This window comes from Humulus lupulus, chromosome 4, assembly GCF_963169125.1.
Source record: "Humulus lupulus chromosome 4, drHumLupu1.1, whole genome shotgun sequence".
NCBI classification, from domain to species: Eukaryota; Viridiplantae; Streptophyta; class Magnoliopsida; order Rosales; family Cannabaceae; genus Humulus; species Humulus lupulus.
The window spans coordinates 85,673,880-85,690,116 of NC_084796.1; the positions used below are offsets into that span (position 1 = coordinate 85,673,880).

General features: G+C 41.9%; 2 protein-coding genes across 4 annotated transcripts; one reads left to right on the plus strand and one right to left on the minus strand.

The window, feature by feature from the left end:
• The first annotated feature begins 9,041 nt into the window (after positions 1-9,041).
• On the plus strand, positions 9,042-11,818 carry LOC133830598 (uncharacterized). Of its 2 annotated transcripts, XM_062260606.1 has the most exons (5): positions 9,042-9,197; positions 9,965-10,114; positions 10,244-10,353; positions 11,256-11,398; positions 11,527-11,818. In XM_062260606.1, the coding sequence occupies exons 2-5, from the start codon at positions 9,973-9,975 to the stop codon at positions 11,567-11,569; spliced, it is 438 nt and encodes a 145-aa protein (XP_062116590.1). In that variant the 5' UTR covers positions 9,042-9,197; positions 9,965-9,972; the 3' UTR covers positions 11,570-11,818. The 2 variants fall into 2 exon arrangements, with proteins under 2 accessions (XP_062116590.1, XP_062116591.1); XM_062260607.1 differs by lacking the exon at positions 9,042-9,197 and having other exon boundaries at positions 9,955-10,114.
• A 233-nt stretch (positions 11,819-12,051) lies between these two features.
• On the minus strand, positions 12,052-15,043 carry LOC133830597 (galactoside 2-alpha-L-fucosyltransferase-like). Of its 2 annotated transcripts, none has more exons than XM_062260605.1 (2): positions 14,598-15,043; positions 12,052-13,800 (listed from the first exon to the last, which is right to left on the minus strand). In XM_062260605.1, exons 1-2 carry the CDS (start codon positions 14,845-14,847, stop codon positions 12,338-12,340), a joined length of 1,713 nt encoding a protein of 570 aa, XP_062116589.1. In that variant the 5' UTR covers positions 14,848-15,043; the 3' UTR covers positions 12,052-12,337. The 2 variants fall into 2 exon arrangements, with proteins under 2 accessions (XP_062116589.1, XP_062116588.1); XM_062260604.1 differs by having other exon boundaries at positions 12,052-13,806; positions 14,598-15,040.
• Positions 15,044-16,237: the final 1,194 nt, after the last annotated feature.

The window sequence follows — 16,237 nt, forward strand, 5'->3', positions numbered from 1 at the left end:
TTCTTCGGATTCAGTTTCATTCCATACTTTCGGATCACGGCGAAAGCTTCCTCAAGGTCGTCACTGTGGTCCCCGGAGGTCTTGGACTTTACCAACATGTCGTCTACATACACCTCCATGTTCCTCCCCAGCTGGTCCTTGAACATCTTGTTTACTAGACGCTGGTACGTCGCCCCAGCATTCTTCAAACCGAAAGGCATGACCACGTAACAGTAGACACCCTTGTCCGTGAGGAAGCTGGTGTGTTCCTGGTCCGCGACATGCATCTTGATCTGGTTGTATCTGGAGTACGCATCCATGAAGGATAAGAGTTCATACCCGGAAGTAGCGTCTACCATATGATCGATTCGCGGAAGAGGGAAACAATCTTTCGGGCAGGCTTTGTTTAGGTCCGTGAAGTCAATGCACATTCTCCAGGACCCATTGGGTTTCGGGACCAGAACTGGGTTGGCCAACCACACAGGATAGTGTGACTCCTGGAGAAAGCCTATGGACATCAGCTTGTCCACTTCAGCTTTGACTGCTTCGGCCCTCACTAGGTCTAACGGCCTCCTCTTTTGGCGAACTGGGGTTGCAGATGGGTCTATGTTGAGTGTGTGGCACGCAACATTAGGATTAATCCCCGTCATATCAGCGTGGCACCATGCCAGGATATCCTGATTATTCTTCACAGTGGCCACGATCTTTTCTCGAATGGCCGACGGAAGGTTTTTCCCCACCTGAATGACTTTGGTGGGATCTCCCGGGTTGAGGATCACCTCTTCTTCTTCCTCCATCGGTTCTATCGCTCTCTCAACCCCCACTCTAGGGTCGAGTTCGTCAAAGCATGCCCCTTGAGCACCCCCAGTTTCTGGTAATTCTTCCGCCAAAGGAACGGCAGCAACCGTCTCCTGGACCGTGTAGACGGATCGGACGGAGACGTTATAACAGCTTCGTGCACTTCTTTGGTCTCCTCGGAGGGTGCCGATACGCCCATCGTCGCATGGAAACTTCAAGCATAAGTGGCGTATCGAGGTTATGGCCCCACAATCTATTAGGACCGGTCGGCCTAGGATGGCATTATACGCCGTGGGGCAGTCGACCACCACGAATGTGCAGTGCTTGAAGGCACAAGCGTCGCTTTCTCCTCTGAGGGTGACTGGAAGTTGAATTTTTCCTAATGGCATGAGTGCATCCCCATTGAACCCTTGAAGCTGGATGGGGCATGGGGTCAGGTCTGTCTCGGTTAATCCGATCGCGTGGAAGGCAGCTTTGAAGAGGATGTTTACAGAGCTTCCGTTATCGACCAAGATCCGCGAGACCTTCTTATTGGCAATCTGGGCTTCCACCACGAGGGGATCGTTGTGGGGGAAGTTGTAACGACCCAAAATAGCTAATAAGGCTTAAGGGCCTTGATTAGCGTGCCAGGAGGGCATGATGGAATTTATGTGTGATTTTAATGATTTAAATGCATGGTTATGATTTAAAGCATGTTATATGACTATTTGTTTATCTGAAATGCATGACTATGTATGTTAGTATGCATGTAGGCCCGGATCATGTAGAAGGGCATAATTGTAATTTTGGCCATAATTGGGCGTAACTGTATTGATATGTGTTGATTTTTGAGGCCACAGTGGTATGTGGATGTATCTGTGCTTTGTGACTCGAGGCGATCCCAGTGAGCAGGCTAGCGGACAGTGTTGACAGGAATTTATACCCGGCTCGGGGCGAGCCTGGGGGTATAAGCAGGAATTCAGAGAATAGATTGAGATTTATTTTGATGATGGGGGATATTTATTTGGTGGTTTATCAGGTGTTGGAAAGCAACGGGAAATTATTAGAGACGCTTGGGATTAGCGGGAATTGGGTAAAATGACTAAAATGGCCCTACTTGGACAAAAGGATTTAGAATTAATGGGAAGGGCATTTTTGTCATTTGGCTTTGAGATAGGTTAAATGAGGCTTTATACACTTAGTGGGATTTATAGAGAGTGTTGGCTGTGGAGAGAAAGAAAGAAAAGAAAGAAAAAGGAAAGAAAGAAAAGAGGGAAAACAGAGGGGTTTTCACAAGGGTCGGTTTGTGCATTTTTGCACCTTTCCGCTCCATTTTTCTTGGAGCAAAGCTTAGTGGAGAGCAAGGATAGGCTGAGCATCAAGGATCTTGGGTTAGACTTGAAGATTTGGCAAGAACACATCAATGTTTGAGGTAAGTTTTAGAGATTTTCGGTTTTAAGGGTTTTGATGGTTTGAGCTGTGTTTTGAGTTGGATTGATGGGAATCTCAGGGGATTTCTGGGCAAGCTTTGAGGGAGAGCAAGCTAAGGAGGCCTAGGGTTGAATCAAGGTCGAAATTTGCAGCAATGGTATGATTTCTAAGACTCTATCTTTGTGGTTTGCTTGAATTTCTGGTTTAGGGTTGTTCATGGTAGATTTTGAGATTTGGGATAAATGATCTTGGGATTTGAGGATTTGGGATGCTTGGGATGAATGGAGAGTGTTCATAAGCTTGATTTTGAGTTTGGTAAAGATTTGGGGAAGTTTGGTTTGAGATTGGGTGAAAGAAATCGCAGAAATGCGATTTTGGGTTTTCTGGGCTGCAACTAGCGCTACAGCGCTAGTCAGTGGGCGCTGTAGCGCTAGTCCCTGTTTCTGGGGGGTGCATTCTGCTTGTAGCGCTACAGCGCCCTCTTTAGAGCGCTGTAGCGCTGCACTGTTCACAGAGGGGAATTTTTAAGTTTTGATGAGGGATTTTGACCTAGGGTTCGGGGCTTGTTTCCGCCACTTTGTTTTGGGGATTTGGGACTTCCCGGGGGCTCGGGATTGGTCTCGAGGCTAGGTATTCGGACTTGGGGTTCGGTGTTGACTTTGACCTATGTTTGTGCCTAGGTGTGCGCTAAGGCTCGGGTGGGATCGTGCTCAAGGAGTCAGGTGATCTAAGCTATTGATTGGAAAGGTAAGAAAACTATAACACCCGTAGGATAGGGCGTGGGCCCATAGTGTGATTGTCGGGCATGGCCCTATATTGCATGTTGCATGATGAGATGATTGCAGGGCATGGCCCCAGATTGTGTTGTGTGCAAATGTTTAACCTTAAATGAATCGTGATGTGTGTGAATGATTATTTCGAATGTACTATATGTGTGATTATGATGAAATGAACGGCAGAGGCCGGGTACGGCATAGGTCGGGGCGGCCGTGGGCTGAAAGTAATACCTAGCACATGGGATGCTATATTCAGGGTGGGACCCAAGGGATACATGAGTTATCCTCGCGGTGAGAACCGATACCCCAGGCTTCGGTAAGGCTCTGGGGCGGCATGGCCGTGTTTGCTTAGTCTAATGGTTGACTTGTTTATTTGTGGATTATCTGTTATGATAAACTGTATACATTGCATATGTTATGTTTGGCATGAGTTTTCTTGCTGGGCTTCGGCTCACGGGTGCTCTGTGTTGCAGGTAAGGGCAATGACTGAGTCAACCAACCATGAGTACGGAGAGCGTGAAGCGACGTGTACATGTTCGGCCTGCCCGACTGCTTTGGTTGGGGGTTTATTTGAAAATGGCTGTAATAATCTATGATTTTGTAACTGATCAACTGTAAACTTACTTCAAGATGTAAATGGTTTTCAAACCTTATTTTGGGATCCCAATTGTCTATTACTAGAAGTTTTTATTGAAACGACGCATTTTCAAAGATTACAGCCTTAACTTTTATTAGTCACACTTTTGCTTCAAAACCTCGGTTAGCGAGTTCATTGCACTGTTTTGTGTCAAAACTCACTTAGTAACGGCTCTAAGGAAGTAGGGCGTTACAGAAGTGCGCATGTCGGGCGTCGTCTTCCGTGAAGGTGATGGGAAGGTCCATCATTCGAGGACGTTGAGCAGGTGATTGAACCAAGGCGCACATCTCCCCGGTGTGTTCTAACTCCCTCAAGTACCTTTTCTGGGAGTTGCGTGTGCTTCCGGCAAGGTGCCCCCTCCAGAAATGGTGGCTACATGTCCGTCAACGGGTGGCGGAGCAAGGCCGGGCGGATATGGGTTTCCGGGTCCTGGAGCCAATAAGGCAATGGGTGCCGGAGAGGTTGGAGCAGGGAGCGCTGGGAACTGAGACCCAGGAGCTTGGGGGTGACCGGCTCCAGGAGCGCTAGCGGTCCCCCTCTGTCCCGGAGAATATGCAGCTCCGTGGACTACTCCCTGTCCGGGATAGATTATGGGTATCCTCACCCATTGACTGAGGTGTCCCGCCCTTGCCAGGGACTCGATCTCATCCTTCAGCTGAAGACATTCGTTTGTGGTGTGCCCCACGTCTCCGTGGAACTCACACCTCTTATTGGAGTCTCGCGGACGCCTTCCTCCGTGAGAGACTTTCGGGGGCTTCCTGTAGTTGACCATATTACAGGTTGCCCGATAGACATTCTCTCGTGAGTCTATCAAACTGGTGTACTCTGTGAACTTGGGTTCATAGTCCTTCCGGGGTTTCTTTGAATGGTCTCCCCGGTTGGAGTTTCTTCCGCCTCGTTTATTCCGCGATTGGCTCAGATTTCGTTCTGGGACTTCCGCTTGCGGTTGCGACGGTCCGGGAGCGATACTACATCCGGTTTGTACAGCTCCGTACCCAGAGAAATGGGTTTGACTTGGCGTCTGAGCAGACGCGGAAGGCCCATACACGCTTGGAGTGAACTGGGCTCCTGGAAGCGTGAGGGCTAGTGCGGGAGCTTGCGAAGCAAAGCTCGACGCAGTCACGGAAGGCGTCGGAGCTGGGGGAACTCCAAAGGCCTGCTGGTAGGCATCCTCAAGGTTGATGATTCCCTGAGCTTTTGACATGAATTCGGACAGCGTTTCTGCCCGTCTCCTTTGCATTTCCCCCCATAGCAGGGAGCCGACAGTAAGACCCGATTGAAGGGCGATCAGCTTCATGTCGTCGCTGACCTTGGTCTTAGCAGCAGCTTCCATCATTCTCTGAATGAAAGCTTTGAGGTTCTCATTGGGTAGCTGCTTGATGTTGGTTAAGGAACCAACCTCCATGTCGTGGTCTCGGGCAGCAATGAACTGCCTTCTGAATGCGGACTGTAGCTCCTTCCAACTGTGGATGGATCCGGGAGCTAATCTTTTCCACCAGTCCTCCGCGGACTTGGTAAGGGTGAGTGAGAAGCACATGCATTTGGCGTCCTCACTGACGCGCGCCACTTGCATCATTTTGTTGTATTTAGCTAGATGGGTGCGCGGGTCTGTCCTCCCCTCATATAATTCTATGTGAGGCATTTTGAAGTTATCCGGGAGGGACGTTTCCGCGATCCTCCGAATACATGGTTCCGGGTCTTCCTCCTCAGAGTCTGACAGGGCCCCACTTTGCTTCCGGACCAGCTTGGTCAAGGCAGCGATCTGTTCCTCGAGCCTCTTTGTATCGCTCTCCGGGAGGTCATGTCCCCGGAGCTTGTCATTGAGATGATTTCGCAGGTCATCTCCGCGAGGTCGGGCCTTTTCTCCTTTGGCCTTTTCATACTTGGCCTCCAACCTTCTTCTTAGGTCCACCGTGGACCAGCTATCTTCGGAGTGCGTGTCCGCAACCCGACCGTCCTGGTTGACGGAATCACTGGGGCGGTTGTTCCTTCCCCTAGGCCTGGGTGCCTTAGCACCGGGTCCTTTAGGCACAGAGTGCCCCCTTGGGGCTGAAGGACGTCTGGGCTTAGGAGCGCCAGAGACCTTCTGTGCGCGGGAGGGGGGGGGGGGCAGTCGGCCTGGTGATTCACGCCTTTAGGAGGTGCAGGGGCGTCAGTGCGCACAGGCTCCCCAACTTTTTCTTTGCCCTTGTTAGGGGCGGCTTTGGATGGTTCGGCAGCGGCTGGATCCGGCATGGGGGCATCAGCACCACCTAGAACAGAGGCGTCCTCGTCCGAGTCGCCTAGATCTCCGAACTTGCTTTGGAGGCGCTCCATCATGCGTTGCATTTTTTCGGAGACGCGCTCCTGCTCAGCAAGCTTAGCCTTAGTGACCGCCAGTTCTTCGGCTACTTGGACCAGTTTTGGATCCTTCTCGTAGTAGCAGCCGTCTTTGTAGTAACCGTCTTGGACATACTCTTCTTCGTCTTCTAAGTATGTCGTATCTTCAGTACTGACCCGATCCTGGCGGGATGTCGGGTCTTCACCTTGGTAGTCCGAGGGTTCGTTCTGTACCGCATCTTCCATCATAGTATCGGGGTTGACCCTAGCATTTTTGTCAACCGCGGATTTTCTCGTAGTCACCATCTTTTTAGCACGGAGTGAATACAAAAAACGTACACAGAAAAAGAGCTGACTAACAACTTCCTACAGCTCTCAATGAAAGCACCAAAATGTTTACCGAGTTTTTCGGAAACGAACACGAACGGAATAATGAAAAGATAAGAACTGTAGAAGTGCAGGAATGTAAATAAACAAACAGTGTTTTTACGTGGTTCAGGCGTTAACGAGCCCTAGTCCACGAGTCGATGTTATTATACTTGTAGAGAATTACAGTTAAACAGCTGGTGTACAAGAAACTCACAAACTCACAGTGTTTCTCTCTGGTTCTCTTGAAGAAGATGAAGCTAGAGAGATTTTAGCAGAGTTCTTGCTATGTAATTTGTTGGCCGTCCCCTCTATCGTAAAATGAGGGGGTCTTTATAGCTAGGGTTTTTTTATTAGGGTTTTACTCTCTCCCATTAGTCTTAATTACACCAGCCATAAATAGGGGATACAATTACTATAGTAGCATGGCTACAAGACTCTACGCAGGTACAATTACATGAAAGTATGGGAAATAGAAAAAGGCAGCCGTCACTTCCAGGCAGTCAGCGGAACAGTAGGTGAAAAGGTACCCTTAGGCGTGCTGGGATGTGTGCGGCCTTGACCTGTCGGGCGTGTCAGGCGGGATCCTGTGTCAGGTGGATATCATTCCAAATATGCCTCCTCCATGACTCGACCGCTTGGTCTTGTTCCGTGCGTGGCACGGAACTGTTTCCGCGAAGGCAACCTGAAGAGCTTCTCCTGGAAGGAGCTTCCCCGAAGGATATCCCTTCGGGAGTCCGGGAGAGTTGACGAGCTTCCATGTCGCGTTTGCTTGAAAGAGTAAGTCGGACACTAAACGGGAGAGGCGAAGCCTTTCTGTCCATCCGCGAGCTCTGGTCACCTTCCATGAAAGACTTTGATAATTCTGCTTCCCCGAGGATATCCATCTAAACGCTATCCAGAAATCTGGATAACATAGCTGATCACAATGCTTCAGTTTTGCTGCAACAATCCTGAATATTCAGCCATCAACACAATAATTTCATCATAATAGACTCTTAAGTTCACTCATTCCTTTGTGCAAATATTTATCCATGAAATCATTATCTTTAACCCAATAGCTATTAAAAACTAAAACATAATTACACTTAATTAAGATAATGAAAACATCCAAGTTAGCTACAAAAACTAAAAATAAACTAACTCACCCATGATTTTTTTCACAATTATAAGTTCAAAAGCACATGAAATAACTCTTTATTCAAGAGTTATCAACCATGTATCAGGGGCCATTATAGCCCGGCTATAAATAGACATTCACCCCTCAGACTAAGGGGTTTGAAAATTTCATTGTACACAGAAGCAACTAGGTAATACACAAAATATTTTCTCCATTGTTGTTCTACACTATTCTTTTTCAAGCTTTTCATAAGATTTATCAACTTAGTTTTTATAATAAGCTTTGAGTTTTCCGACCTTATATCGTTGGCCAGTTCTCATTATCAATAGTAATCAATTGTTAGTTGAGACTCTTGATTTGATCGATGAACGACGAGAATAATCATCGTTGCGCGTAGCTGCTTGCCAGCAAAAAGTTGTTTGATACTTTAACTCTCAAATCAAGGATAGAAAGTTTGCAATAAGAGATCTAGTCTTGCAACAAGTGTTCCAAAACACTAAGGATCATCTAGCAGGAGTTTTGGGGCCTAATTGGAGGGATTGTACCATATCGTAGACGTTTTACAGCTTGACACGTATAAACTCGCTTGATTAAACGATGAACTGGTCATAAGATACTGGAATGGCAAAAATCTTAAAAAGTATTATCAATGATTCTATGATTACGATAAAACACTAGTCCCAAGGATCGTATTTGCCCATTGTTTCACAAGCAATGTATTTCTTGTGTTTCGTTATTTTTGGTTGTAAAGACACGTTTTTGCCCATTTTTATAATAACCAATTATTTTCTAAAATATTTGTTTTTATGTGGTGGTAAGGAACGTTTGTTCCCTTTTTAAACGACAAGTTATTTAATAAGATTTAATTCAAGATGTTTTCTTTAAAAAACATTCATTGCTCGTAGAGCTGTAAATACAGGCCGAACTTTCTAGCACGATACGAAACCGACACGAGTTCGGAGGCACGAGCACGACATGACACGAAAAAATATGAGCTTGGGCCAGGCATGACACGAATTGAAAATTGGCATGACATGGCACGACATGACATGGTCCTGAGCATGACACGTCACGACAAGGTCAAAGGCACGACACGAAAGCACGAACAAACTAGCCTGAAAGCACGACACAATAAAAAGTACGATATTTTGCATTAATAATGATAATAAATTTTTATTTATCAATTATCTATAAATTAAAATGACAATCAAAGTCTATTATTTTTCTCAATGTTTATAATTTATTCTAAAATTTGTGATTTTTTAGCATTTATTATGAGGTATTCAAATTCTAATAATTATATTTGATATAATTTTGTGTAAAATATTGTTGAAAATTATATGAAAATATCTCAAACTATAATTTAAATAAATAAATGTATCTGGATAGGCGGTGAGTCCATTGATTCCTAAAAAGGAGGTGAGGGGTTTAATTCCTCATTTTTATATTTTTTTGCAATAATAAAATATATTTAAAAGTGGGCCGAATTTAGACCCAAATAAGTAAAGTGGTCTAACATTGCACGAAGCACAACATGAGTCGTGCTAGACTTACTCTTTCAAATATGGGTCTGCCCGACTCAGAACGAATTTTAATATGGGTCAGACCCGACCCGAATAATTCGTAGCCGCGAAAATGTCTGTCGTGTCCAGCTCTAGTAAAATATCAAAAGGGTATAGAGAGTGAGAGTCTTAGACCTCAAGCGCCTTTATAAGTTGTCGATCTCGACCTCTTCCTTCAGCTTTACAAGCGAGCCTCCTTGTTGGTGCAAGTCTTTAATCGAATCTTCAAGGTTTACCATCCTACTTTAGATTTCTCTTAATATAAATACAATTAAATATCTCTATTCTATATATCCTAAAATGATGTTGTTTGATTTTGATTATGCTGTGGTTTATATATTCGTTTATCTTTGTTTAATTATTGTTTTGCTTCTGGGTTTTGTGTATAATCTACTATATCCTTTTTGGTTGTTGTTTCAGCATCTGGGTATTATTAATTTAATTTTTTTTGAACAAGTGCTGTTTTTTCCCACTTAAATCTACTCTATTGTTCATGATGATTAATGAGTAGCGTAACAAATTGTATTTGTATTAAATCAATATATTATAGTACCATTTCGACTTATTTAGGATTTATTAGGGTTATTAGCTATATTAAGAGGGGAAAAGGTCTTTCATTTTGTTTATAGATGTTAGATTTTGAGAATTGTTTCAGAGATTTTGGGGTCCTTAAGTTTACAGTATGTGATTGAAAATAAATATTTTTCTCAGTGGCCTTACTTAAATCTCATTATAATCTATTTATTGTTATTTCTAGTGTTTTCATTACTTTCCATATTTTGGAATTATGGTATTGTCTCATTGTTGTATCTGAAAAAAACTGGTTTGTTATCAGAATTTTCCTGTTATTTCAGTTGGGTGTGTGATTATCTGGATTTATTTAGATTTCGGATATTGGTATTTCCAGGTTTGGTTCAAATATATTACTAGAAGGCTTTGCACTTTGGTTTTTCCTTCTTTGCTCTTTAGCATATGTGTTGCATATTTTGATGATTAGGTAAAGCCATGGGGAAGGACGCCAAATCGAAAGAGTCAGGAAAGGGAAAGGGGAAACAAGCGGCGGGATCGAGTGATGAGAATGCTTATAAGGGTAAAGGGAAGGGTGGGAAGAGTTCAGATGGGCTTGGCACCTGCACTTATGTTAAAGGTTTCTTCTTTTTCAGTTTGTTTCGGAATTTTGTTAACTATGAATGAAATATATTGTCTTTCTCATCATCATTGTTCTCTTTTTTGGTTTGTTGCGGGTGTGTATTTTTTTCTTTTTAATTTGTTTTAGCAAGGCATATCTTATGTGAGAAACAAGGAAAGATCAATGAAGCATACAAGAAGCTCCAAGATGGCTGGCTTAGCAATGGAGATAAGGTTCCACCTGCCGAGTTTGCAAAGGTAACTCTTTAGGAAGTTATCATTTTAGTACTTAATCTTCAATCATGTTCTGCTTTTGCTCAGTTTTTGTGTGTTCAAGGAGCTCTCTCTCTCTCTCTGTTTTTTTGTTTCCCCTGTTAAGTTACTTTATATTGCTAGCCTGTAATTTTGTTGAAAGTTTAATAATGAATACTAACGTAGCTTCTTTCCTGAAAAGGATGCTAACATTACTTCTGTTGTTAAGTGGAAATCTTTACATTTTGGTCTTGAAGTCTGTTTTAATTGAGAGAAAGAGCAAAACGAAAATTTATTCTCATCGATTATTTGATGTTAGTTTTACTTTTACCACAGCTTATGATATGGCTTAAGTTGAACCAAAAGTTTGATACATTTTTCAACTCTGATTAAATCTTCTAGTTCATATACGTTGTTAAATATAGTGATGGTTTAACCACCAACCAAGACCAACCAAGTGGCCTAGTGGTAAAGTGGCATGCCTCATGTCCTAGAGATTAGGGGTTCGGATCTGGGTGACTCCCTCTCGCAGCGTGCGGCAACAGTCCAAGGAGTTTTAAATGTAAGCACTCTGTGTTTTAGCCCAGCCACCCTTGTCCTCTGGCTGAAGATTCCTTTAGCACTAGTTGGTTGATGGGACTCAAGTGACACACCCCATTGTAGGTGGGGACGGCCCGTCGAGTAGGGTTTTGACGAACATTTCTTGACGGGATTGGAGCACCCATGGTAACGCCCAGAGAGGGGAGCCACATTGGAAGCCCCCTCCCCTTTATTTCATAAAAAAGAAGAAGAATATAATGATGGTTTAGCTTGGAAAATTGGTCTGATATAGTTGCTAGCATAATACATCAAAGAGAAAGAAGAATTTGCAATACAAAGTTGAACTGTAATATGACTTTCTTTTGTAGGTAGCTCAAGAATATTCAGAATGCCCATCAGGAAAAAAGGGTGGAGATCTTGGGTGGTTTCCACGAGGTAAGATGGCAGGGCCTTTTCAGGAAGTTGCCTTCAATACAGCGGTTGGAGCAACTAGTGCCCCGTTCAAATCAACGTATGATTTTCAATCCTTGCATCAGCTAACTCTGCTTCAATATATATTTCTTTAATGTAAATTACATAAGCAGTTGCAGGCTCTATAGTGCTCGGACCAGCTAATGTTTATTTTGTTTTGAAATGCAGCCATGGGTACCACATAATCTTGTCTGAAGGAAGGAAGAACTAATAATTCCCTAATTTATAATTAAACTGAATCTGCAGTGGTATCAATACTATCATCCTGTTTATTTGGTCTAGTTATTGATGTTGCTTCCGTCAAGGTAAATCATGTTATCAAGACGAAGGATTTTGTATTTGGTATGATTTATCTTTCTGAACTTTTTTGTGCCTTGGGAAAGAGTTGGTCACAAAAAAGTACTCATTCAAACCCCTCTCTCTTTCTTTTTCATTATAAATATATTTTTATTATGGTTTACTTTTTTATTCGACATAACACTCAAGAACATGGTTTTGGAAGATTCGTGTTTTGATATCAAGCCAGGTGTTGGGGTGCACGTGATAGGCTGATAGCCATAGCTTCAAAAAAGAAAAAGTAAGAAACAACTAGACTAAATTCCATAATATAGGTGGCGAAATGAGCAACACTTTCATTTACTTAACGAAAATTGTATAAGCAAATTATAAAGAAAGAAATGCTTCTAAACATAGTTCCGCGAAACAAGTATGTTTTCATTCAATTTGGAAAATTGAGGGTCAACACAACAAAAATATTAATAAGGTTCAGATGTTTGACTCTCTGTCGTTACCTACAAGCAGCCATATCATTCTAAAAAGTAGCATTGTCAACTAAAGTAAAGAGAGCGGTCCAAAAGATTTCTTTTTAACTACCGATGGCTTCTGACTTAGAAACAATCATATTACTAGCTCTATTTGTACACACCAAAATGCAGAAACGATATTCATGAGGACCTACAGCAACAAAAACATGTTCAACCTACATCTTATCATGACCATTAACCAGCTTCAGACCCCAGCTCATGTCCTCACAATGCCTCACATGAGGAACCAAGGCTCCAGTATCAATTCCTTTCTTTGCCTTACAGTCATAGAAAGGAGGTGCATGGAAACAAGGCTCCATTGACATGGCTCGACGACATGGGGGATCAGGGGCCGTCTGGTTTTCCGGCTTGTAGAGTATCCATGGCCTCAACCCTCCAAGACTCTGAGCCACATAGCCAAAGGTAGACCATGAGCTTGTGATCAACACATCAGTCAAGCTCAGCAAATACATTTCTGCAAGTGCCTTCTGGTTGTGCGTTTGCTTATGCGTTTGCTGATACTCTTCATGACTTGGCTGGTAAATTCCTATCATATCCCCTGTCACAGTTGGATGCTCCCAGTACATGTCCCTTATCTTCTCAAAGTATCCAGAGGATAAGGACGTCATTAACACAGCTTTCGACTTTGAAGTTCCAGAGGGACTGATAATGACTTCTTTATTTTTGATTTCTGGAAGCAGACTTTCCTTAATAGCACAGGCTAAGATCTGATCCAACACATGTTGGAATGGACCAGTCCCAATATCAAAGACTCTGATCTGAATTCCTATCCTTTCATCTGCATTAGCTAAATAAGATTTGTAGTATCTGGTAATAAGTCCCCATACCTTGTTTGTGGGGTGGACGAGATATCGACCCAAGAAGTGAAAAACTAAATCCTTATTTGGAAAGAGATTACTTAATTCATGCTCAAAGGAAGGGATCAAGAAGAGCGATGGAATGAAGTAGTTATCTGTTTTCATGATCAACCATGGCATCTTTTGGAGGAGAGCTTGATCTTGGTCACAGAAGAAAAGCTTATCATGAAAATCATAATCATGGACTAGATGCACATAGAGATAAGGTGGCAGCTTAAAATTATCTTGATTTGCAAAACTGTTATGTTTTAACATTTTCCCATAACAACTAGGACTTTTTTGGTCGAGGCTAGCAAATTGACTTTTAAGGGGAAAATCTGCAGGAAGAAACCATGAGACTTCTGGAAATGGTTCACAGAAGAGATCAGTCATGTCAACACCGGGGTCAACAAGTAGAACTCGATTTGTGAGCAAAGCATAAAGAAATGCAGAGGCTAATGTGAGAATCCTATTACCTAGTCCGCTGAAAGAAATCCATACAACATAGTTACAATCTGAAGTACTGGTGTGGTGGCCAGACTTGAGTTGCTCCACTGTTTTGTTATAGGATTCAGTATAAGGTCCACATCGTTTGTGTAGAGCCTCATAACTTCGTAACCTTGAAATGAGGGAAGAAGGAGGTTTTTGCTGCCGTTCCTTGCGATATGAAGCTGACTGGTACCTGCTTAGACAAGTGCTTTCATCAAAGTCAGCAGCAAGAAGGCCGTGAAGCAGTTTATCCACTGGAAACTCAACAGTGCCAGATGGCTTGTCCTCTGAACCTATAGCTGAAAAAGAGAACCGGCAATTAATGGAACTATTATAAAGTCCTTAAGAAAAGGATTTTATTGTGATAATGTTGAAACTTGTCCTTAAGTTAATTCTTCTTAGGCAGCCAGTGCTCTATATAAATGGATGGATGAAGATTTTTCTGGCAACAAGTGATATCATGGGAGACAATTTGGCAGTGAGGACCACTTATGCTGCTGCCTAATGAACAAAAGAAGACCAAAGACCATACTGAAAGACATAATGGGGATTAAAGCTTTACCGTAGAATCAAGATTCATAAACAAAATGCTCATTTTTAGCTCAATTAAGTATACAGAGCTCGATCTCAAAAAAAAAAAAGTATACAGAGCTCAAACCAGATTAAGTAGTAATACAGAGTTTAAACTATATTAAGTTTGCTTGACTGTAAAAGCACTACGAAGTATGAACCAAAAAATGTCAGATCGATTTCTAGCTGAGCTTAGACTAAAACCAATGATACAAATCTCAAACACCTAGACTAGACTGCATTCAATTGAAATAGCTTATGGAGTACGGGAATGCCATGCGAGATGTCGTTTCAGCATAACACACGCTTAAACAGTTTAATGAGAACACAAACCAACGATTCAAACAATAATGACAATCACTAAGAAATTCAGCATTATCACATCTCAAATTATATGATCCAACATTAAAAAAAAAAAGGACAACCCGAAACAAATTTCGAAAATCACACACAATTATTAGAAAATATAGCTTAATCAAAGTCCAACCACAAATGTGACAAATGAAACAAAATCAAGTACCTTCATTAGTGTTAATGCGAAGAACTCTAGTTCTGGAAGTTTCCAAAACAGCATCAGAAGGCGGGTCTTTGAGAACCATGGACACTGAAAACAAAACCGAAAACACCATCAAACAAACGACGACGATCCCCATTGCTCTCATGGAAATGAACCCAAGTTTTCTATCCGGATCCCTGAAAACAGTACTATGGGTATCGAAACTAGAGAGGTTGGCGTGATTATCTTCCAAATTCTTCTTGAACCTCTTCATGTTATTAGCAAGATCCTCATATCTGGGTCATACCCTGAACCCGTTGAAGTCCATTTTGAGAGAAATGAGTATTGGGATCTGGGTCCGAATTTGTGAGTCTTGTGTAATAACCAGGTTGAAGGGACTAGTGTTGGACCATGGAGCGAAGGTAATCAGGGGCTCCACGAAGGAGAAGATTATAAGAGATTCGAATGATTCTCTGCGGTCCGAAATATGTGACATTATTACAATCGGATTTAAATACCAATTAGCGTTAGATATTCAATAACATAAGTGAAATATTCATCTCACGCCTTTTAGGAGTTGATCTATATTTGTCGGTGACATGGACTATCTTTATTTATGGATTTTATTGCACTTCAAATCTTATGTTTTTTTTTTGGGCTTGTACCAATTTGGGTCCCAAATGGTTCAAAATAGTTTACCCAATTTTAATTCCGTCCAAATATTATTTACGGAAATTTCATGTTGTATGCATAATAATTTAGTGAAAGTTTTTATATGCCAACATAAGTTATTATTCCAAATAAATAATAATTTTAATTTTTTAGATAAAAATACCGCTAACATTCAAATATTCATTTTCTCTCTCAATCCAAACTTTCTCTCTCTAACATCTCTTATTCTCTCACTTTCTCTAACATTCTAATCTTGTAGATCTCGAAAAAAATACCGAAATAAAAAAAAATCATCTGAAACCGATATTTTGGTAAAAAAATATGAATCTCCAATTTTTTTTTCAAATTTCAGTGCAGAGCATCGAAATTGCATCCAAAAAGCATCATTTTGGATAAAAATAAAGTTTTCATGATTGCATCGAAACATCATCGAAATACCATCGATTTGGCATCGAAACACAATCGATTTTGCATCGAAACACCATCGATTTTGCATCAAAAAAACATCGTTTTGGATCAAATCAAGTTTTCATAATTGCATCGAAACATCATTGATGTACCATCGATTTTGCATCGAAATACTATCGATTTGGCATCGAAACACCATCGATTTTGCATCGAAAAGTCATCGTTTTGGCCAAAAAAAGAAGTATTTATGATTGCATCACAAGAGCATCGAAACACCATCGATTTTGCATCGAAATACCATCAATTTTGCATCGAAACACCATTAAAAAAAAGCATCTAAATTGCATCAAAACGATGCAAAATCGATGCAATTTCGATTCTCTTACGATGCAACAATTAAACTTATTTTTGGCAAAAACAATGCTTTTTCGATGCAAAATCGATGGTATTTCGATGCAAAATCCATGGTGTTTCGATGTTCTTGCAATGCAAACATGAAAACTTGTTTTTCGCCGAAACCATACTTTTTCGATGCAAAATTGATGGTGTTTCGATGCAAAATCGATGGTGTATCGATGTTGTTA